Below are 23,642 nucleotides of genomic sequence, written 5' to 3' on the forward strand. Positions count from 1 at the left end.
TTCTTTATCCAATTTTGTTAATTAGTAGTCCTGTTTTACAAAGTTCTTTACATGACCTTGTTCTCTCCTACCATGGGAATTGGAGCTTCTAAAGTGCTTAAGTCTATGTTAATTAACTCTAAATAAGATAACTTATCCTGAACACTGAAATATTTTTGGCAATGACAGCAGCTAAAACTTTACCAGCAGCACAACAACAAACCCAGTGTAATCCCACTTTATTAGCAGCAGAAATTTCAAAATATCAAATAAGTGACATTCATAGTTCACAACTTCACACTTCATTAGACATTTTCGTTTTCGCTCTTTTACCCTCTGTTTGGATGGTTGTTTCCCGTGGTTCATTAATGTACAGTATGGTATGGTACAGTATGGTGTTGTATCGTATTGTACTGTATTAATGAACACAATGTTTGGATAGACTGTATCGTTTGTTGTGGTTTAATAACATTTGTATTGTTTGGTTTTTTGTATGGTCGTATAATAACTTAAGTTTACTAAAATACCCTTAACTCTTAATTAGAAATTAATTTATATATATTAATAAAACTCAAATAAAGAATAAAATAGGAACTTTAAAAAATAAGTAGGTAGTGGGTGGGGGTGGTGGAGGGGTGGGTGGTGAGGGGTAATGGGTGGTGGTTGAGGTGGTGGGGGTGGGTGGTGGAGGAGTGGGGTAGTTGGGGTGGGGGTGGGGTGGGGTGGGTGAGTGGCGGGGGGTGGGGTGGGGTGGATAGTGGAGGGGTATAATGGAGAAATGAAATACGTAACCACGGAAAAACCACCAAATCCGTGGTTACAAAAATTAGGACTTTTTATGGTTGTATAACCATGGAATGAACCACGGGTTTACAACACCATACCACATAATTTTAAGAACAATGGAAACAAACATGGTTTCATAGAAAATCATACATTAATGAACCACGGGAAACCACCATCCAAACAGGGGGTTAAAAACAAAACTCTGGCTTGATTTTGTTAGAATTTCTCTCGACCAGCTGAAAAACTCGGATAGCTCTTATCTGCAAAGTTGATTAGCTTATCAGATTAAATGACTTATGATATGAGAGGAAAAATTGTACTTATTTAAATCAACTTATTTCTAAAAGAATCCATTAGTTACATCTGTATTTGCTATATGGTTGTATAAAAGAGTGCCTATGTAGAAGTAACTATTGATGCTTGTTTGCAAGCTATTGAATTCAAACAATAACTTTGTGTGTTTTACTTCAACAAAATATATTTTGTAAAATATAAATATCTAAAGTGCATTTGGCCTTGAGGAGTTCTCTATAGCTGTAGACCAACTACGCCAAGCAATTAGGAGGGCCACCTCTCCCTTTCTTTTTTTTTTTTTTTTTGGTCTTTTTTGCTTTATTTTCCATTCAGTAGTGCAAAAAATTACATTTATTCTCCTTCCTCTTTCTCAATTTTGTTTTTTCATTCTTTTTTGGTTAACTTTGCTATATAAGTTGTTGGTCAAAGTCTACCTCATGATTGAATTTCCATAATTACCCAACTTTGTAAGTCGACACATTAGATGTTGGTTCTTTTAAGCGTTCCAACGATCAGGTGTTTTGTTTATTATGATCTTAGGAAATAGTTTTTAAACCTCCATATATAAATTATACTCAATCCACTAAAAATTGCGATATTTCAGATAAATGGTTACTAGAAAACCATGTTAATGACAAGAAATGTCTAGGGGTAGATTTAAACATGAATAATCACACTTTGGCAATTTGATTGTGAGGCATGCTACGTTCCCACTTCAGACAAAATGTAGGGCCTTATGTTTTGATCTAATACGGCCTTAATATATCAATACTTTGACAATTAGTTGGAAGGCAAAAGCATGTTACTTAAGGTGATATTGTCTTCCGGGGGTGCCCACGAAATAATTCCTTGCTATCAGCAGGATTCTCAGAGTTGCCTTTTGGCCTATATAAACACATTCAAAGTGTGTAACTCTCAGCAACACTTGAAAAGTTCTCAAAGCTTTCTCTGATTTTGAGTTCTTTAGTAATTCTTTCTTTCTTTTCTCATCATGGCTATTCTTGGTATGATCAAGAAGTCTTCCACAACTAGAGATGTTCCCAAGGGCCACTTTGCTGTGTATGTCGGGGAGACGCGGAAAAAGAGATTTGTGATCCCCATATCATTATTGAGTGAACCTTTATTTCAAGACTTGCTTAGTCAAGCTGAGGAAGAATTTGGCTTCGACCATCCAATGGGCGGTGTGACAATTCCCTGCAGTGAGGATTTGTTCATTGATCTCACATCTCGTTTGAAGAAGTGAGAAGGAAAACCAGTCACCATTTTTTGCTTACACAATTTTGTGTAGTTGTAAATTAGGATCTCCACTGTGTACAGTTTAGAGTTAGAAGATACACTAGGTAGACTAAGGACACATTTTTCTACTTCAAAACAAATTGAAGTAATGAACCTTTTTACTTGTATGGTTCCATTGTATTCTATATGTTAATGTAATGAATCACTGCAATAGAAAGTTTTGCTCAACTCTCATGGTTTGCTAATCAGAATAAGCTAGAATCTAGTCTTCTGTAGTGGCATAGCCCATTCAATTGGTGAAATGATAATTACATTTGATGGTTTCAAATGAAGTTAAATGCACTTGGTAGTGGCTATCATATAGTGAAGTATAACTCAACATGTACTAGATCTGCCATTCTGCAGCAATGTGGAAGTACTGAGTGCAACTGACTGCAATAGAAAATGAATTTAAAATAATTAACTCCCAATAAGATAATCTTTACTTTTCTTGGATATGCGCTCAAACTTCTGGCAATAATAAGGTTTTGACAACTCATAATTTAATGGAGATTTGCAAAACACAGACACGGACATGTTGATAGCTAGTACACATTTCTATTATCTACTTAATCTGGAAACATTTCTCAAATTTTATTGAAATAACTCAGGTTATTCTGACCAGGAAAGTTGATCCTTCAATTTGTCAGATAATGCAGTAAACTTATTTCTAACTGCAGACCAAGTGGTCCTGACCAGAATGAGGCTGAATCATAACAAGACAATTACTGATTATTGTCAATTTGATTTCTAAAGATCCTCTGTTCTCTATCTTGTCATGAAAAACACTGGGGTCTGCTGATATTCAAGAGCAGTAGCTAAGATCATATATATTTGACAATGAGTTGGGTAGCAAACCATGTGATACTTCATGTGCTATTGTCAATCAACAGTTCAACAAAGGCCTCTCCACCAGTGAAATCTTACATATTATTGACTTTTTTTGCTCTTACAGTAGTTTTTTTTGGGACACATAGTTTGCATCTTGTATATGTAGTATTCCTAGAAATCACAAGGCACCAACAATATTTATGGATTTGATTCTAAGAGATCCTTTGTTCCCTGTATGATAAAAAGGGTAGGACCTAGTGTTCTTTAACTTATATGAGCTAAAGTAATCAATCTTGTCAACTAGTTGGAAGGCATGACCATGTGGTTATTGATATATCATTGTCTTTAACTGATGCCCAACCCAAAATGGCTCTTCACCACAAATCATGAGATTTTATGACTTTTCATTTGCTTATATAAACATGTATTAAGAAGTTGCCACCACCACAACTCTCCATAATACTATAAAATTACTCAAAGCTTTCAGAATCATTACTAATTCTTCTCTTCATTTGCTCATCTTAAATAAAAGACCATGGCTATCCGCGTTCCTCGTATAATCAAGAAGTCTTCGACATCCTTGGATGTTCCCAAGGGCCATTTTGCTGTTTATGTTGGGGAAAAGCAGAGGAAGAGATTTGTGATACCTATATCATACTTGAACCAGCCTTCATTTCAAGACTTGCTAAGTCAAGCAGAGGAAGAATTTGGCTTTGATCATCCAATGGGTGGTGTCACAATTCCCTGTCCAGAAGACATCTTCATTGGCATCACTTCTCAGTTTAGGATATAAGAATGTAGTTTACATCATTTTTCTCTTTTAGGTCTCAAAAATTTTGTATAGCAAAGCAGGAGATCCATATTATACAGTTGATTAGTTGGAAGCTAAGTGAGGTTTAGCACCACAAAGATTGGTGCTTTTTGACTCACATAGACTCTAATTCAAACAATACAGATAACATATTCGTTAAAATTTCTTCAGTTATTAGTTGGCCTGCGATATGCCCTAGACTAGCTAGTGTAGCTATGAGTATCTACAACTCTATTTATTCATTTATTGCTATTAACGATATAATATTAGATCGAATTATCTACAACTTTGTACCAGATGGAATTATCTACAAGGTGAACTTATAAAAATCGAATTCCATGAAAATGCCAAAATATGGGATTTTAATGTTGTTTGTTCTTTTACCTTATTTTTCCGTTAAGTGTTGAACGAAAAGCATTATGCTTGATTTAGGGTATATGCGTGAAAAGGATCTTAGACTAAGTGAAGTTTGACACTAACAATGCATAAAATTGCTGTAAACTAGTCCAGCTCGATAGATAAACATACAAAAAACTTCAACAATAAGCATATAGTTAAATATTTTATATTAAAAAAAAAACAGTTAATTTAGGCAGCTATAAAAAGCTCACCATTAATGATTAAAGCACACATTTTCTCATGAAAAAAAAAGGCATTAAAAGCTTTGAAGAACTCTTTATCTTTATGGCTGCTACTGGTGGAAATATTTTGGGGGATGAAGAGAGCCAGCTTTCTTTTGGAAGTAGTAATAAAATTAAAGTTATATCTTTTACACAAAAGTAAGTATCAATTTTTTTTGCCGTCCTTCACCACTCTATAATAAACCTAAGAGTATACATATTTTTGGTTTGATATACTTTCCCTTTGTTCTTATATATATGTACGGTGTTTGGCTTTTCCTTAGCTGCTTAGATGACGAAAAGAAGAAATATACTTCTCTCACAATAGCTGAAAGGTTGGGCTCGCCTGACTTCTTCACTTTGGATGTTAGTACATTTCATCTCTTACTCATCATTTTTTTCTATGTTGTATACAATATTTGTGACTATATATATCCATGACAATTATTACTGAACTTGGAGGAGATCTAGCATATCATGGCATTTTTACGGTTATAAAAGCATATCATCAAGAATGAAATAAAAGGTCTAAAGTTAATAATTTTCAAATATAGAAAGTTGTCATTTCGTTTGGAACAGGTTAAAAAAATAGTCTCATATAAACTGGAACAGATGGATTATTAAGATTTTTGATAGTGTACCACTGCCTATGTATATCTCTTGGAATGGTCCTGGTGAATTTAAATTATGTGCGTTATAATATGAATAACTTTTATACTATACCAACCTAATTTAATCTGATTCTAACAACTTACTTGCATTTGTTTTTTTAAGTACGTAAAAGTTTACATTCACTACAAGCAACTACTATGCTTAGTTGGCTTTTAAAGTAACATGTTTACTTGACCTTTTGATATATAGGTCTGGCGAGCATCGGTTGGAGAGCTTTTAGGCTCTGCGGTTCTTGTTTTTATGTTGGACACCATAGTGATTTCAACCCTCGAAAGTGATGTCAAAATGCCAAATTTAATAATGTCAATTCTCATAGCAATTACACTCACCATTTTAATCCTTGCTGTTTTTCCAGTGTCTGGAGGCCACATTAGCCCTGTAATTACCTTCTCCTCTGCACTTGTTGGACTAATATCAATGTCACGAGCCATAATTTACATAGTTGCACAATGTGTTGGTGCTATTTTAGGTGCCCTAGCACTCAAAGCTGTGGTAAGTAGTACCATTGAACAAAGATTCTCTCTTGGTGGTTGTACCATTACAGTAATTACACCAGGGCCCAATGGGCCAGTCACTGTGGGCCTAGACATAGCCCAAGCATTTTGGCTTGAGTTTTTGTGTACATTTGCTTTGCTTTTTGGGTCACTTTGGATGGCCTATGATCATCGTCAGTCCAAGGCACTTGGGCTCATTACTGTGATGTCCATTGTTGGGCTTTTAGCAGGCCTCCTTGTGTTTATTTCAACTACAGTGACTGCTAAAAAGGGTTATGCTGGAGCTGGAATGAATCCAGCTAGGTGCTTTGGAGCTGCTATTGTTAGAGGAGGCCCCCTTTGGAATGGGCATTGGATCTTTTGGGTTGGGCCTGGACTTGCTTGTTTTGCTTTCTACTTCTATACCAAGATCATTCCTACGAATCATTTTCATGCTGATGGATATAAGCATGATTTCTTAGCTTTAATCGCGGCATTGTTTCGATCTGAGGTGTAATGATTTTTGCCAGTTCACATGCTAGTTATGTAGGATTATAATGTAGGGATTGTCTATAAATGATTAATAATGACAGAATTACTTTAAGGGCCTGCCTGACCCAAGACAACCTCAGAAGGAGAGGCATCATTCTTATCAACAGATGCCATCTATGCAGACCAATGACACTGTGAATCACCTATTTTCGCACTGCCCAGTGACTGCTGCTGTCTGGCACTTCTTTTTCTCACTGTTTAGTCTTAGTTGGGTTATGCCTTCTTCTACTAAAGATGCTTTTGAAAGCTGGATATTATGGAGAGTTGACAAATCCATTTTAAAACGATCTGGAGAATGATCCCAACAGCCAGCTTCTGGTGTATTTGGAAAGAAAAAAACAATAGATGCTTTGATAGAAAATCAACTCCTACCAGTTCTTTGAAAGGAATCTGCTTAGTTAGTTTGTTTAGTTAGCATTTCCATACTCCTGTAAACAGTGTTGATAACTTTTTGAATTTTATTGGCTCCTTGACTCTTATTTAGCAGAGTTTCTAAGGTAGCATAGGTTTAGACTGTTTGCACAGGTTTTTGCTCACCAATCTAGCTTCATGCAGCTTTATGTTTGAAGCTTAAGTTTCTCTCTGTAACTTTGCATCTACTTGACGCCTTTTCTAATGAAATTTGTTTACTTTTACCAAAAAAAAAATTATTTTAAGGGCATTTCTACTTTTAAAAAGTTTAATCATCATAATGCTAATACATGTACTCTTATTCCATATTCAACTTTGCGTCTTGTGTATTGGGCAGGTGATTAATTTGAGCCAAAAAGTATGGTTTTATTGCTTTTGCAAATTAGCATGTAATAAGGTACAGTTATTATATTATGAATATTGAGAGGATCAGGTGCTAATTGCAAACAAAATCCCTATCAATGGTAAGCATATTAACTGGTATTCTTATGAATTGTTTGGCTAACATTACACATCCATCTCAAAAATAGCCACTTATCAACTTATCACCATAAGCCCGACTCAATATCAAAAACTGCACATGAAACAACCAGTGGCACTTCCACTGCTCCGAACATAGTCCAACTGATGAGCACGGATTGTGCAGTACAAAGGCTTCCTCGGTTTGGATGCTTCTTGCTTCTTTCTCCTCTGGCATCAAAAAGTCACCAGGCCAGTATTCCAATTTTCATTACAAAGTTAACTGGCAGCTACAGCACTCTGTTGTATCATGGTGATTCTACCAAAGCATCAATTCATTAAGACAATGTGATGTCTATGTTTCATTAGCCTCCTTGAACTTCTCCTAATCTAAGGACAAATTGCCAGCTCGAATGTCACGCTGTTGATGGCTTATTCCTTTTCGTAGCCGTGTCGGGGAGAAGCTCAAACCTGTGTGTTTCCAACTGAAGGGGGATTCAAACTTTGGCTGGAACCACCTTTTCACAATAACACCGTTGATTCGAATCTTCCCACACGATTCGTTCCCTGGGTAAGGCAGACCCAGCCTCCTCAAAAGTGATGCAATTGCCTGGTTGATCCTGTTGACCAAATAAGAGAATTTGAGAAAAATGTTATGTCATTCGTGCCAGAAATGCAGGACTTGTTATACTACCAATTAACATCATTTTCTGAGTCCTACAGTTGTCCTTTCGGTGTTCTGCTATTAATGTAATTCCAGGAGAAAAGAAAAGATCTTTTCCTTTTTGTGGATGAAAAAAAGATTTTACGTATGTGATTATTTACAAAGCAAGCAGCATCACACGAACATGCAAAAGGGAAATTTCTTCAGGAAAAGAGCTCTCATTACCTTCCAGCAATCTTAATTGTTTTCTCGCCAGTGGGTGTCTGGATATGTGACTCCGCTACAGGGAGTAGAATAGATATGTTTGGTATTTTTGCACCTGCATGATTTTCCGTCATTTCAAGAGATGTTAAACATAAAGCAAAATATTCTAACGGTGAAGAAATTTCCAGTATTGTGATCTTTTCGAATTCTCTATTTTATAATTTTTGATAAGGAAATAAAGAAGCTTTTGCTCTATCTTTATACTATAATAATATGTAGTCTTGTAAGCTCCCAGTGTTATTCAAGAAATAAGTTGTTGTTTTCGTTAGAAATAACTTCGTTCTTGTGAATTGATCCATAAGTGTTCCCTTGAATTCTTATTCTCTTATTCTGAATGACCGTAAACTTGGTACATCTTAGTTTTTCCATATAAATAAATCAAAACTGGTATAATAAAATTCCGCATAATTAATACACAACTCTACCAGTAGTTGGCCCGTGCTCTCTCATGTTTAGAAGATAAAAGCTGTGGAAACGAGGATGCTGAGGTGGATGTGTGAGCATACTAGGAGAGATAAGATTAGGAATGAAGATATCCGGGACAAGGTGGGAGTGCCCTCCATGGTGGACGAGAGAAGAAAAGTGAGGCTGAGATTTTTTGGCATGTGAAAACAGAAGCATAGATGCCCCAGTGAGGAGGTGTGAGAGGTTGGCAATTGTCGATGTAAGGAGAGGTAGACATAAGCCGAAGAAGTATTGGGGGAGGTGATTAGACAGGACATGACGCATCTTAAGCTTACCGAGGACATGGCTTTGAAATGCTTTACTTGAGCCGAGGGTCTATCGGAAACAACATCTCTATCTCTACGAGAAAGGGTAAGGTCTGCGTACACTCTACCCTCATACGAGACCCCACCTGTGGGATTGCACTGGTATGTTGTCGTTGTTGTTGTAATACACAACTGTACATTGCTAATGCAGACTTCACATAACAAATACAAAGTAGGTTTAAGATGTAAAACTGTGCATAACTAATACTCCCTCCGCATCAATTTATGTGAACCTATTTCCTTTTTAGTCCGTGCCAAAAAGAATGACCCCTTTTCATAGTTGGAAAAAATTTACCTTTATGCAATGATTTATAGCCACACAAAACATATGTGCCTCATTTTACACCACAAGTTCAAAAAGTCTTTTTTTTTTCCTTAAAATCCGTGTCCAGTCAAATAGGTTCATATAATTGAAACGGAGGGAGTACAATATTTGACCTCTAGTATAAAATTTTGCATTACTACTACAAGCAACCTTGTGTGATGTATTATTTTATGTAGGACAGAATATGGAATAAAATGCATGCATTAGCAATACTTAAGTAATAGCACCTAAAGACAAAAATATCATTTTAAGTAAGCAAAATATTCTTTACCTGCAGCCAAACGATGCTTGAGAGCCTTTAGGACAGTCAAAAGATATACCTGGTTAATTTTCAGAAAAATCATAAGAAAAAGAAAACTGTCAAACAAAGTATCAGCAGCAGAATTGTTTTGAAAATGGATGGGGAACCCATATAATGTATAAGATTAGTAAAAGGAATACAGATCTTTATGCATGAAAAGTAAATTTTAACTTCCTAATTCTTAAAAACTATTAGGAATCCTGCAAAAGGGGGAGACATAAAAACAGGAAAAGAGAAAGATATCTTTGCAGCCAAAACGGACAAACTCACAATTATGAGTGAATACGCCAAGACCGATTAAGCTCGTCAAGCTTATTTACTACCCATTAAGACAAGCTTACCTGAGCTGCATGAATATGCAAATTCCTCACATCGACAACAATAGGGCTTCCCTTGAAGGATGTCAGAGGGATGATTCCAAGTGAAGCTGCCTCCTGAGAAACAAGAAAATATGCGAGATGATCCACCACATAACTAACAAGATGAAGTTGTATCATATTCACGATGACTAAGATAGACCACGGACCTCAAGCAATGAAAAGGCACGGGGATCATATTCACAAAATCCATCAACCAAAGAGCAAAGGTTTGAGACTTTTGTTGTTTCCACAGTTAATCCTAGATTTTCAATAAGTCTTTCTTTTAGGGATGCATCACGAGGAAGTTGTAGGCAACCCAGAACTAGTGATAGCTCCTCCATTGTGGGTACCACACCAGCTGCAATTGTTTCCCTGTAGACCATTAAGGCCAAAGATGTCCTGCAAATCAATTAAGAATTTCATGAGTGGGGAAAAAAATTTTAAAAAAATCTTCCTGGCCCATAAAGAGCCGTTTAGCCACTCAAGGGACGAACTTCTTCTCCGATTCAATGACATGTAATTGGTGAAACAGGAAAGAGACATGAAAGATGTGATGATAAATCCACCAGCCCAAACTTCTGAGATTTCAAATAATTCAGCCACAAATGTGCTAGGAATTAGTGACAACTATGTGTACTAATAACTCCTTTAACAAAGCCAGCATGCATAATTAACATTAGTGACATCTTTTATGTTTGGACTAGGCACAAGCAGTCCAATCCCACTTGAGCCTGAAAGGAATATCCACTCAAGAAAAGAATATTCTTAAGACAATCCCTCACTGTACGCCAAATTTTCCTTGAAATATGCTGAACGAATCAAAATGACAATCAGGCTATCTCAATAAATGATTGTAACAATATGTTCAATACGCCTCTTATATCAACTGCTTTTACAAAGAAATTGAGGGCATTCACTAAAAGATAATTTTACATCCATCTTAATAGAAGTTGGGCCTAAACATTTCAAAGCTTTTAGAATTCGTATCTGATAAAAATGAAATCAAATATCAATAAAGAAAGGTACTAATAAATTATCACCTGAGGCACTTTAGATGGAGATGTTTATCTTAAACATCAAGTTAAAGCTGGCAAAGCCAACTCCATCGTCACTATAACAGTATATAATTTTCCTTCTGCAATCCTTTCTTAACAGACATCCAGAATCAGTAGCAGATTAAATAGAAGCATACCATTTACTGTCCAGCTGCAGGCGACCAGAGCTATAAGACATGACAGGCTCACCAAGTGTACAAGCTTTCTGGAATCTCCTTAAGCACATAGCTATAAAAAAAAAATCCAAATAATCAAATAATTGTGATGCCCAAAACAAATGACACAACAAAAAAAGATCCACTGCTACAGAATGACTGAGATACAATGGCAGGACTAGTTGACATTCTTGTTATGAAGGACAAGAAAAAACAAAAGCTGCAGAAGATTGTGAACCGCTCCTTTATAATGACCAGGTAAGGGCATGGTTACTAATACTGGCTTATCTACTAAGCATGCCAATCTTCTAGAAACTTAGATGATATCCTAAAAACATTCCTTACATTGTCACCATGGGGATATGGGCAAATGCCACAATAAGCACATTCAGTTTTGAAGGAAGTTCCAACTGCTAATGGTGTGACTAGCAAAAGTCCTTTCCCCCTGGGGGGTGCCCGAGTATACAGCGCCATAACACAGTTAGCAAAGACTGGCCAAAATAATGCACTTCCATTCTTTTTTGGGTAGGCCATCCATTCGTGGTCACCGTGTAACAAGGACATGAACAGAAAGTCTATCATTGGCTTAGAAAGTCTTCTATGCATAGAGGTGTCATGATGTCATCTTTTATGACCTCCATTTGGTCTAAGAATTGCTGGAAGGATCAATTAGTGCATAAATGTTCCAACAGAAAATCCACCAGCGAGCAGGCTAATAACTTGTAGGTTATGAGGCCCTTCTAGGCAATAGGGCTTGGAGGTTTAGAGAATAGGCTCATCCTTGTGTTCCCGCCATGTAATGTGGATGTAACCATAACTGTCACATGAGCATCAATAGAGACTCTGGAAAGAAAAGTTCCCAGAAACTTTGTTCCCTGTCAGTGTCAACCATAATATAGGTGCCTGGTCTCAGCGATGGAAGGATCAATTTCAACTTGTTAATCTGTTAGATGGACCTAAAACATTTATTTTCCACCATAATGAACATATCAAAATAAAAGAAAAGCAGTCAATCCTTTTGGTGATGTTGTAGCACCGTATATCAAGTTAAGATTAGCAAAATCAATGCAATGACAAGCTTATAATTCTCACCAAGAAGACATCTGCACATAACAAGGTTTGGGGCAACACCATCTTTTTTAGCATGAGAAAGAAGCATGAGGCCAATATCCAAGTCATCCTTTCTGTCATGAGATAGGAGAAATAAATGATAAAACTCAGATATACAGAAAATGATATATTGACAGGAGAAAATGATCATAATACATAAACCTCAATGTAAAGGGTTCAAGCTATTACTTTTCACTCGCCACTAACAGAGTGGAGTATGTAATGGTGTTAGGGCATAGGTCCACTCTCTTCATTTCAGAAAAAATTTCCAGAGCCTTCTGATATTGATCGGCGTAACCTATTACAAACATATCTCATTGAGGAAAATAAGCAAATACTTAAGAACTGGGAAACAACTTATACAGACGCCTATAAAGTAAGGCCATCCTCTGTTATAAACATAGTAGGTGTCAGCAGAAAATAAGATGAAGATCTAGAAAGTCTATAAAGCAGCTATTGAACATAATTCTGAATCATGAAAGAAACCTTCAAGCTCTACCAATGGACTGAGACCACATAAAGGTATTGAATTATGAACCTTTTGAAACTAATAACTAAGCAGGAGAAAGAAAAACACGAGTGCAGACATTTGGAGTCAAAAAAAGCATCAGTGAGATGCTTTATGCCGAGAAAAGCTTAAGGTGTGACTTACACAATGTAGTTATCAGTGCATTCATCATTGAAACAGTTGGTTTTAAGTTGATGCCTTTTATATCCTCATACAATTCTAGTGCCTTCTGCCAGTTCTTTGCCTGCAAATGGAATGGAGAAGTGTTTAATGACCAAGTCGCATTAGCATAATGTGTGTTTTTTAAACTTTTCGTGTTGTTCCATATAAACTAAATTTTTCCATAAGGAAGCAGAGCTTGTACATTCGTATATACGAGGAAACACAAAAAGGAACAGTATTCATACATTACAACAGGCTCCCATCAATGAGCTATATGATATGGACCCCACATTTATGCCTTTAGTCCTGGCTTCTTCTAGAACTTCAAATGCAGCATCCAACTTACCTGTGTGCCCTGCCACATCTATCAGCGCACTGATAAACATCTGCACAAATAAACAGAACTTAAGTTTTTTTAAATTTAATTGCTTATCTTATCAATAAAACATACGGAACTTAAGTAAGAAATCTCAGTGGCAAAGTTAATGCTGACAAAATGATGTAAGATGGAGATAGATAGTGATGCATTAAGCTCTGATTTCAGCAACAAGATTGAGAAGCATGATTTTAGAGATAGAGGCCAACAAATTTGTATTTCAAGAAACCTGACTCAGCTAATCAATCAAAACAAAATGAAAAAGAAAGACTCAGCTAAACTCGCACACATAGAACAATGAAAGCCAGAATACCTCTTGGATGAAATTGCCCCAAGGAAGTGCATAATACTCTATGATAGCAACAAATTTCTTCAGAGGTTGGGCAGATTAAGGTCAAACAAACAAAAATTGGAGCAAGAAGGAGAAACAAAGGGTACTTCCCAGGAGAACAGCTGACATTAAATACAATTTTCAAAAAAAGATAATTCGATGAGAAGATAATAGATATCTGGAAAAAAAAAATGCCTCTAAATGCTTCGCCTGAATGTATATTATTCAGATCAAAAGTTTACCTTCACTAAATCATGTGTATATGAATAGGACTATCAACAGGACATTTTTTATTTTTTTTTGATAAGGTAAAGTACAGACTAACAACCGGGTAATAGGTCAGCACCTTGCAGGAAGTATGAAAAGGCTGAAGTAATCCATACAAAGAAAAAAGAAAATGAAACTTCATGATTCAGGTAAAAAGATTGGCAATCACTTAACATATCTTCCTCAAATGGATGGGGAAACACGTAAGATCAATACTAGGCCTATCTTATCTATCTAATATAAGGAACATTGGATGCCTATTGAATTCTTCCTTTTAGAATTGGATCTTAACAACACGAAGCAACAACATACGCAGTGTAATCCCACAAGTGGCGTCTGGGGGCAGAGAGGCTGTTTCTGATAGACCCTTGGCAAATCTTAAGAACGCGAAGAGCAACGGATATTGATATGGATTAGAAGACCAAGAATGCATATGTATCACCTCCTGTAGAAGAAAAAAACATCTTCTATACAGGACCAAGTTGTTTCCTATATTTACAATAAATCATTCTTCTATTCGAGGAAATTCAATCCCAACTCCATCACTAAGAATAAAGAGTCTATGTTCCTCTTTCTTTCCAAGTCGAAACACAACGGGATGTGTTTCTTGGCCTCTATTTCAAAAGCAATGATGGAAAGTATTGTTCATCCATATTGTGTTTCAATATGAATCTCTGTAGATGTCACATTGTGTGAAGGTTTACAATTACTTGTTGATCATCCAAAAGCAAAAATCCTTTTGTTAATATTAAAAAGGAAAACAAAAAGGCTCCGCTCATAGAATTGTTATTCTGATAAATCTGTAATATTAAATATTCCGTACCTTGTTTTAATGAGGTAAAGTTTCATTGAAACAGCACCAAGATGGTACAGCAAGATACCCAAAAAAAAAAAAAAACACAGAGAAACCAGACAGACTGCTATGCTCTCCTACCCAACAACTCCAGTAAATCCATGTTCTGGTCTAGGTTAACGAACATATTGCTATTACACACCAGAAATACAGATTGTGCAGACACTTATTCTTAAATAAGTTCTGTATTTTAAATGTGAATTTTTTTCTCTTTTTGCTTTTGGTAATTTCTCTAGTTTGGGCTTTGACTTTCAGAGGAGGGGGTTCATTTTGGACAAGAATTCTCCGCACAGCAATACGGAAGCAAGCTTTGAAAATTCTGGAGCCTTTCTGAAGGGTTGACTCTTAATGTCCAAGAAACTGTCTACTGATGCCATTGGCAGGAAAGGCAAAAGCTGCTGGAATTCAGTTGCAGTGTCATAGTTGGGTTTATTTGCATTTCAGTTTTGGTGTTGAAGATTCCAAACTTGTTTGTGGATTAACGGTATCCTAAGCTTTCTAACTGCTGTCAACTCACAGAAATATTTGGTGGTTGAGAATTGGGTTTGATGTCATCATCGTCGAAAACCACATTTTCTTGTCCCAGTCGGCGTACTGAGCATCATAATATGTTGAAGAATAATTAAGAATTTCAAGCCATCAAAATGTAAAAGAATCTCCAAACATGCAACCACAGCAAGTTTAAAAATTAGTACCTCATCTGGATTAACACCTTTTTTGGACATGTCATCATAAATGCTGCAGGCTAGTTCCCAATTACCACTTTGACTGCAACAATTTACAGCAATTGTGTAAACCTCTGGTGTGCCCTTGATATCACATTTATCAATCATACGATAAACTTCTAGAGCTCGATCAACCTAAAGCAATTCAGGTCAATAGTTAATTATGATAGAAGAGCAGCTGAATGTGGGAACATCAATCCCATTCAACAGAGATATAGATTTCAAGTATAAACATCTAAAAACAGAATGCACATATACCTGACCAGCATTTGCACATGCCTTCATCAAAGCCCCAATAGTAATCTGATCGGGTTCTATTGGTCGTGCTTCTGCTCTCATCTCTGCTAAGACATCAAATGCACGATCCACTGCTCCTGATTGACCACAAGCGGTGATAAGAGCATTGAATACAACACGATCTGGCTTCACATTCTACTGAATACAACAGGAATCCAACGTGAGATATTCGGCTGTCTAAGTACATGTCACTTTTCAGCACAATTTGGTAATGATAAGCTGATACAAATGAAAAGTTAAAGCAATACCCTCTAAAATCTTATATACCTTAAGTAGATAAATTCATACCTTAGATCTCATTATACCATAGGCACCGAAGGCCTTCGCAACTTGTCCAGCTTTAGCACAACCATCAATAAGTGTACCATATGTATTAGCATTCGGCTCAACTCCAGCATTGACCATTTCATGAAAAACCTACAACTTCAGAAAATATCAACTCGAAAGATGGCATATAAGGGTGCAAGGATAGGCAATACGAATCTAAGAATTCATGCAGGCTTACCTATATTAAAAACAAAATTACCCTTAATGCGACTAATGCGACTAATGGGCGCAGCATATCAACTATCATTAGGTCTAAAAAGCAATTATGAGAAAGAAAGTGAATTTGTTTCTCCCCTATGAAGTACTCTTTGACGTCATTGTCCTGTTGGGAAGATATTTGAAAATTACAAACAACAGTTATGCCTTAATCCCAAGCTAGATAAGATCGGCTATATGAATCCCTCACTATCCATCTCGCTCTGTTAAGACCTATTCCGATCTAATATTCAATAAATTTTAGCTTCTCTAATACCTGTAGTTCTATACATTTTCTACTGACTACAAATATCTAACAGTAATAAGACTCATCCTGGATCTAATGTAAGTGTACTAATTTTATGACCAAGCCTTAATCACAACCTAATTGGTATGCATATATGCATCTTTTTCATCTAGTTTGTTCTAAATACATAGATTCCAAAAGATTGTAGGTCTTTCTAGAGAACTTCTCTTTTTAACACCTTCTATTATCATGGTTCACGTCTATGGACCATGCAACTGGAGGTCGACGTAAGGCATAACCAACTCATATTAAGCGACCTTCTCTCATTTTATCGTCGGTGTTACTTGTACCTTTTGTTGAATGTGATCATTTATAATCATTGTATGAGCGCACATCAAACTTAACATCCACATTTGCAACACTCATTTTGTTGATATATTAGACCTTACAGGCCTGACATTCACTCACATAAAGAGGATATTTAAGAACAAGAAAAAAAGACCCTTGAATGGAAATCACCTATAAGCTATAAATATAACAATTTTTCATGAGACATCACAATGGCGGTACTTACCTCAAACATGGTATCAACTTTTCCAGCTTTTGCACAAGTTGATATAAGAGTAGTGTAGAGCTTGCAGTCCGGTTTCAGTCCAGTCTCACGGACAAGTTGCAGCACTTGAAAAGCACCTAAGCAAACACGATAAATTGACCATAATTACGATGGGATAAAGACAAATGCTTGTATTTTCCGAAGAAATTATTGAAAGTTGATTTCCAAAGTCTTAAGAAAAAAGATAACATCCCCTTGCACTTTGTCCTCTCTACCCGTGTCGAAGAACCTTACCCCAAAAAAAAAAAAAGGAATAAGCATCAAGAAAAAGAAAACTTACGCTCCAAATCCCGGGAGCTTGCACATACAGACAAGAGCATATTGAATGTGCTTAGAGTTGGATTTTGGATAAGCTTGGTGAAACGGAAAGCTTCCTTCACCGCCTTTTGACTTTTACAGACTTGGAAGAAACCAGCATGGTACACCTGTAATGTGAGCTTTAACAAACTATGAACCAGCCAAATTTCATAAATAGAATATGAAGTGAATATAAGCAGAAGTCTCCCAGTTTACTTTATCCATATTCAGTGAACCGCGCCTTCCCATATCTTCAAGGATTTCTATGCAGTCCATCAACCTGCAGCAGGAATTCTTGTGCATGAGCTCGAATGGTATAAACAAGAGCAACAGACCAAGGGTGTCCCGTAGCCAGTGGTTACATAATTTTACTTCAACCAATTACATCATTTCGATAGTTTTGCCAGCTTAATCCCGTAACTCACAAGTCTGAATGTTTTCATAAAGTGCAAACCCTTCGTTAAGAAAGAAGCAGAACAAAATCCAACAGGAGAACATGTTGACGTGTTGACATCCTAGGTATCATTTTTTTATAAGTACATCAGAAATATCATTTACTACGTGCTAAACCTTTAATATTATTAATGGCAAGCATAAGACCAGTCCAAAGAACGAAGTCAGCCTGTCAAAGAATAGGTTACCTGCCCTCTCTAAGGAAATGGCGATAAGTCCTGAACTGGTCGGATGGATGAGGTCCATCACACACTTGGATCCCCTTTGGATTAGGAATCTGAAACTGTTTTGTGGTACCATTGTCCGGTAGAATACTCTTTTCCTTCTTAGTGAAATGATGCTTTCTTTTGGCAAAGTCGTTTTTGTTGGATGGTCCTTTTTTATAACATCCATGAAGCCTTTTCTCCTCCAAAGCCTCTGGAAAATAACTAAATCTCATCAAAAATCAATACTGAAGGAAAGAGCAAACAAACCACGAAAAAAAGAATTCTCAAGGGAGATGTACAAACATATGATAAAATGGAATGATGAGGTTGCAGCATTTTCGTAGAACACCCTGCTGGATAATGAGAATCTGAAAAGATGCTTTACCTGCTCGTACTGAAGATACTTTTAAGGGGGCTGAAAAGACGCCAATGTGTTGAAGGGAAGCATGAGAAGTCAATGCTTCTTGACCATTTAAACTTTTGGTAGATGCCTCAAAGAACGAGTAAAGCTCTTTGCGTGCAGAGTCCCTGAAAATAAGATTGTGGATATTGACTTCATCCTCTGCAACAAGTTTATGGGCTTTCTTACATCCGTCCTTCCTCATGAGTTCCGGGTCCATTTTCATGCTTTCATCAATTCTTTTATCTATGTTGATTGCAGGAAACAAAGCAACACTACGCTCTGAACTGACTTGCTCTGCAGTCAATATGTTACTCATTTTAGCTTCATGTAGATGTTCCTGCAGATAAATGTTATTCGACTCTGCCACAAGAGAAGATGGTACTGCATCTGATTCGGTGTGTGAATTAGATCCAGGTTCTCTGACTTCCTCTGTAGTCAATATGTGACTCATTTTAGTTCCCTGTAGATTTTCCTGCAGATAAATGTTATTCGACTCTGCCACAAAAGAAGATGGTACTGCATCTGATTCAGTGTGTTCATTAGGTCCAGGTGCCCCTGAGGTCAAAGAGCCATCGGAACTATGAGCCAACTGATTAGTATCGGGAGACTCAGTTTTGTTGGTAATGAACGTTTGTTTCAAAGAGGTTCCACCATGTTGCAGCACATTTGTCCCCCCATCCTCACACTCATTGCTGACTTTGGTTACTTCCTTCATTTGGTTTTTGACAGGTTTCTCCTCCTGTATGTTTATAAGAGCAAATACATGACGTGGAAACCAGTTCATCACATGTCTTATTTGTCGCCGCAGAGCATGAGTTAACTCAGCTGAAATCTATTAAAAAGTGTGCACATCAGAAATATGGTCCTCCTGAAGTAACTCTGGTACAACTGTAACACCTCTTGCTAATGTGTTGAGAAAAAATTTGTCTTACTTTGATGCCAATGACCAGAAAACTTCAGCCATAATATTTTCAATTTTCTATAAATTTATTCAGCAACTAAGAACTGAGATGGTAGAGTCCAATGTTTCCAAGATGACTATTAAGACCAAACACTGAGAAACATAGTTCAAGAGGGGTTGTGTTCTGTCCAGATTGGTTCCCTCATATACAATGTACTAACTTCCACGACATTTTTAAATGACATTCAAGTATCCCATGGGAGTTAATAAAATGATAAATGAAGCAACTCAAAACTAGAAAAAGAATTTAGAAGATGGTGAAAACGAGAGCAAAATAGTTGTTCGCGTGTCAGAACTGATCCTGGCAAACCAAAGCATTTCCAATATTTGGTAGCCCCGCTACGTTTATAGACTTTTTCCATGTCTAACTGTTTTATTTAGCAGTTGCTTCCAGGAAAATTCACCACCTATCACGATTTGCATGAGTATGTTGTACCAAAAACTAGAACACATGAACTATCACATGTACAAGTATTAAACCTTTATCACTTTTCTCAGTCCTGCAAGATTAGCAAAGAGTTTGCCTTGGAGAATATTCAAACAGCACATGGTGAATGACAATCCACATAAAACTATATGATTAGCATATATCTAAGGACATCTACGCTAGAGTCCGTACATGAGAGTTCATATTTTAGGACATTCTATTAGTACATTAATTTATGTAATTCTCATGAATTTTTGTAACTATTCACATGTAAATTTTGATGTACAACTTCTCTATCAAACTAAACTTTAAAAACTACTAATATTTCCCCTTGATATTACTCAGACACTACTCCAAATTACTAATTGAAGATTAGCAAATTAAGAGTTAGCCTTCTGTGCATATTCATACTGTTGAAGTCTCTACTTCGAGCAGAAAGTTACCAGTTTCAAAAAAAAAAAAAAAAAGTCTCTACTTCGAGCAGTGCACATGTGTTGCACATGAGCTTAGCAGAGTCGGTTAGTGGAGTCAGTTAGAGGTTGTTAACCTAGTTGTTAGTTATGCTTAGCTGGATAATTAGGTTGACAGCTGGCTCATCAGCCTTTATACATATATATATATATAGGCAGAATGCATCGGGACCCCCTGAACTTGGCGATTTTTATTCAATGCACACCTAAACTTTACCTTAGCCAAATTACCCCCTCAACTTGACAATATGATAGGCACGACCCCCTTGGACGCTGACAACCCATGAGAGTGTGATATACACGCTGCCGCATGAATTTTGTACATGTGGCCTTTTTTAAGAATAAAATTTATATTTTTTACCTTTTTAAGTTCACCAATTAATTGAATCATCTTTTTTCGGTCCAAATTTGTAAAAAAGAGCCCGGAACAATGCTATTTTGACTATATTTTTTTTCTTTTCGATAAAGATAATGATATTCTAATCAAGTTATTTATATATTTGTCCAGGAAAAGAAGAAATGCACATAGAACAAATAAATATTGCATCTCAAAAAGAAATAAATAAAATTCCAACAAAATATTTTACGAATTTGACTCGAAAAAAGAATAATGCAGAATTGAAATAAATAGTCATTGCATGAAAAGAAAAACACACAACTTTCTTTTTGTAGAAAATACACCGTCTAAATTTCATTACTTTTGCTAAACCTTCTTTTTATTTGACTAAAAAAATAGAGTTTCAACTAAGGTTCGTAGATTTGGATCCAAAACAAAAAAAGAAAAAAAAAATACATGTTGAAATAAATAATCATTGTATCTAAAAGAAAAAATGCAATTGGGATAAAATATGCAATGTATATAAAGAAAAAACAAAGAGAAATACAATTGAAACAAATGAATCATTATATTGATTATGTGGCAATTAATAGTTGAAAAATACCCCACTTGGAAGCTAAATTTTCGATTTTTCATCCCTTCCACGCGCCTAAAAGAGAGTGCATTCACGCTCTTTGTCACATCAGCATCTAGGGGGTCGAGGCTGTCATATTACCAAGTTCAAGGGGTAATTATGCCAACGTAAAGTTTAGGTGTACACCGAATAAAACTCGACAAATTCAGGGGGATCCCGACCTATTCTGCCTATATATATACACGGTTGAATCACTTGTTCTTCATTCTCTCTTCTTAGCTTTGCATGTAATCATCCAATTTCTCTTCCATAGATCTAGAGAAAATTGACACATACAGCATGTACTGAACCGACGATAATCTATGTCAAATGATGAGAACAGAATTTAGCTATGGACATCTACATTCTACACTACAGCATGTTCATGTACTACAATTGAATCACTAAAGACGTATACAGACTCAGACACAACCGTATTCCGTACTGACCGACATCTAGCAACAAAACTGAACTAGTGAATTTATACACCGAGTAATTGCCAGGCTTACCTCTTAGAAATTGGCATCTCTTTAACAAAAACACGTAAAAACTGAACCGGTAGGTGAAATAGCAATAGTTGAGTGATTTGCAGGTGAAATAGTTATAGTTGAGTTATAGTTGAGTGACTTTTCTGTTATGAAATAAAGTTGAGTGACTTTCTGAAATAATTATTAGTTGAGTGACTTTTGATGTAAAAGATATTAGTTGAGTAACTATAGAAATAGGCATCTCTTTCAAAAAAAAAAAAAAGGTAAAAAGTGAACGGTAATGTTATTCACAGAGTAGAGCTTACCTCCTTGAACTTGGCATTGGCATTGTCGTTATTTCTTTTGTTAAATTCAAAAAAGACGATAGAAAGAGCAGAGATAGTGACAACGGATGCAACAACTACAACCGTTTGCGAGTCAAGAGAAGCTTTAAGAACAAATCTCGAATTTTTCGAGCAGAATTGAAAGCCGATATTATTTCGGCATTTCCTCCGCGAGCGAAGAAGGCCGCCAGGTGGCAGTAAATTATGACTATAACCGGCGAGAAATTGGCGGCGAGGAATAAGAGAAGAGGAGATTGGAGAACAAGATATGAGAGAACGTGTGAGAGGTTTTGGAGAGAAGATTGTTGAGTCCATGAAATTGAAAGTATTGGAGAAGAAGAGGAAGTGAGGAGAGGAGTGAATTCAACAACTAGTTATTCATCTTGAAGATAGAGTGATGACTGGATAGGAAGTTATGGAGCTGACGGAAGGAACGATGTTGCTTGCGTGGCTTGTTATGTATTGAAATCTGAGCCGTTAGACATTTATCTTTTCCTTTTTCCTCTTTTCTTTTGTGATAAAATACAAAATCGGAAAAAGTAAAGAGCAGGATATGCAGCATAACTTCTTCCATCCAACAACATAACAATAACAACTAACATACACAAAGTGGGGTACGAGGAGGGTAGAAAATAAAAAAATTAACTCATATAACAGCCCATAACTAGTGTAAACTTAAAATAAACCTATTTAATTTTCTTTATCAGCTTTAGACATTTGGAGATAGTTCTTTTCTTTTTTTGGCGGAATAATAGAGTACTTAGGGGACCATTAATATCTAAGCCTACAATTTAGGAAATTGTATTAATAGCTTTAAGCCATTATTTTCCTTCTTTCTAGGCTTTATTTAAGTTAAAAGTTTTATCCTCATACAACTTCCCCGTTATATAACCCTTAACCACCACGGCCCCGCCCAACACAACTTCTTCTTCTCCAATATTCATAGGGGATTCATAAACCCACATTGCCCCCATTCTTATCAAAAATTTGGGTGAATACTTTCTGATTTTTACAACAAAATCAATTAGTTTTCATAGATAAATAGTAAGTACATACCCATGATACATGAATTATGCATTGTAGGCTCAATGTATAATGTGCATAAATAGTAAGTACATACCCATATATGAATTATACACTGTAGGCTCAATGTATATTGAGCATAAATAGTAAGTACCTACCCAAGAAACATGAATTATACACTGCAGGCTCAACGTATAATGTGCATAAATAGTACGTACATACCCAAGAAACATGAATTATACATTGTAGGCTCAATGTATAATATGCATAAATCGTAAGTACATACCCAAGATACATGAATCATACACTGTAGGCTCAATGTAAAATGTGCATAAATTGTAAGTACATACCCAAGATACATGAATTATACAGTGTAGGCTCAATGTATAACATGCATAAATCGTAAGTACATACCCAAGATACATGAATTATACACCGTAGGCTCAATGTATAATGTGCATAAATAGTGTATACCCAGTTTATACATTGCCCATCTTTCATGTATCATGCATACATAGTGAGTATAAATTAAATGCATATCATTAATATGTATTTTTTATGTTCAAGTACCCTT

The 23,642-nt window shown here is 36.2% G+C and overlaps 3 protein-coding genes across 4 annotated transcripts; 2 read left to right on the forward strand and 1 right to left on the reverse strand.

Moving 5' to 3' along the window:
* Positions 1-3,345: 3,345 nt before the first annotated feature.
* On the forward strand, positions 3,346-4,167 carry LOC132065104 (auxin-induced protein 15A-like). Its single transcript, XM_059458344.1, has one exon. It carries the CDS (start codon positions 3,701-3,703, stop codon positions 3,956-3,958), a length of 258 nt encoding a protein of 85 aa, XP_059314327.1. The 5' UTR covers positions 3,346-3,700; the 3' UTR covers positions 3,959-4,167.
* A 235-nt stretch (positions 4,168-4,402) lies between these two features.
* On the forward strand, positions 4,403-6,369 carry LOC132065105 (uncharacterized). The gene is made up of 3 exons (XM_059458346.1): positions 4,403-4,755; positions 4,881-4,962; positions 5,458-6,369. The coding sequence occupies exons 1-3, from the start codon at positions 4,616-4,618 to the stop codon at positions 6,256-6,258; spliced, it is 1,023 nt and encodes a 340-aa protein (XP_059314329.1). The 5' UTR covers positions 4,403-4,615; the 3' UTR covers positions 6,259-6,369.
* A 717-nt stretch (positions 6,370-7,086) lies between these two features.
* On the reverse strand, positions 7,087-22,439 carry LOC132065110 (pentatricopeptide repeat-containing protein MRL1, chloroplastic). 2 transcript variants are annotated; one of them, XM_059458351.1, is made up of 19 exons: positions 22,028-22,439; positions 18,409-19,258; positions 18,006-18,234; positions 17,581-17,644; positions 17,348-17,492; positions 17,029-17,144; positions 15,974-16,102; positions 15,647-15,820; positions 15,359-15,523; positions 13,082-13,222; positions 12,819-12,918; positions 12,356-12,464; positions 12,149-12,240; positions 11,039-11,129; positions 10,014-10,245; positions 9,829-9,921; positions 9,458-9,506; positions 8,053-8,146; positions 7,087-7,783 (listed from the first exon to the last, which is right to left on the reverse strand). In XM_059458351.1, exons 1-19 carry the CDS (start codon positions 22,358-22,360, stop codon positions 7,549-7,551), a joined length of 3,441 nt encoding a protein of 1,146 aa, XP_059314334.1. In that variant the 5' UTR covers positions 22,361-22,439; the 3' UTR covers positions 7,087-7,548. The 2 variants fall into 2 exon arrangements, with proteins under 2 accessions (XP_059314334.1, XP_059314335.1); XM_059458352.1 differs by having other exon boundaries at positions 18,409-19,165; positions 22,028-22,438.
* Positions 22,440-23,642: the final 1,203 nt, after the last annotated feature.

The sequence above is a fragment of the Lycium ferocissimum genome, chromosome 7, assembly GCF_029784015.1.
Source record: "Lycium ferocissimum isolate CSIRO_LF1 chromosome 7, AGI_CSIRO_Lferr_CH_V1, whole genome shotgun sequence".
In the NCBI taxonomy this organism is placed as follows: domain Eukaryota; kingdom Viridiplantae; phylum Streptophyta; class Magnoliopsida; order Solanales; family Solanaceae; genus Lycium; species Lycium ferocissimum.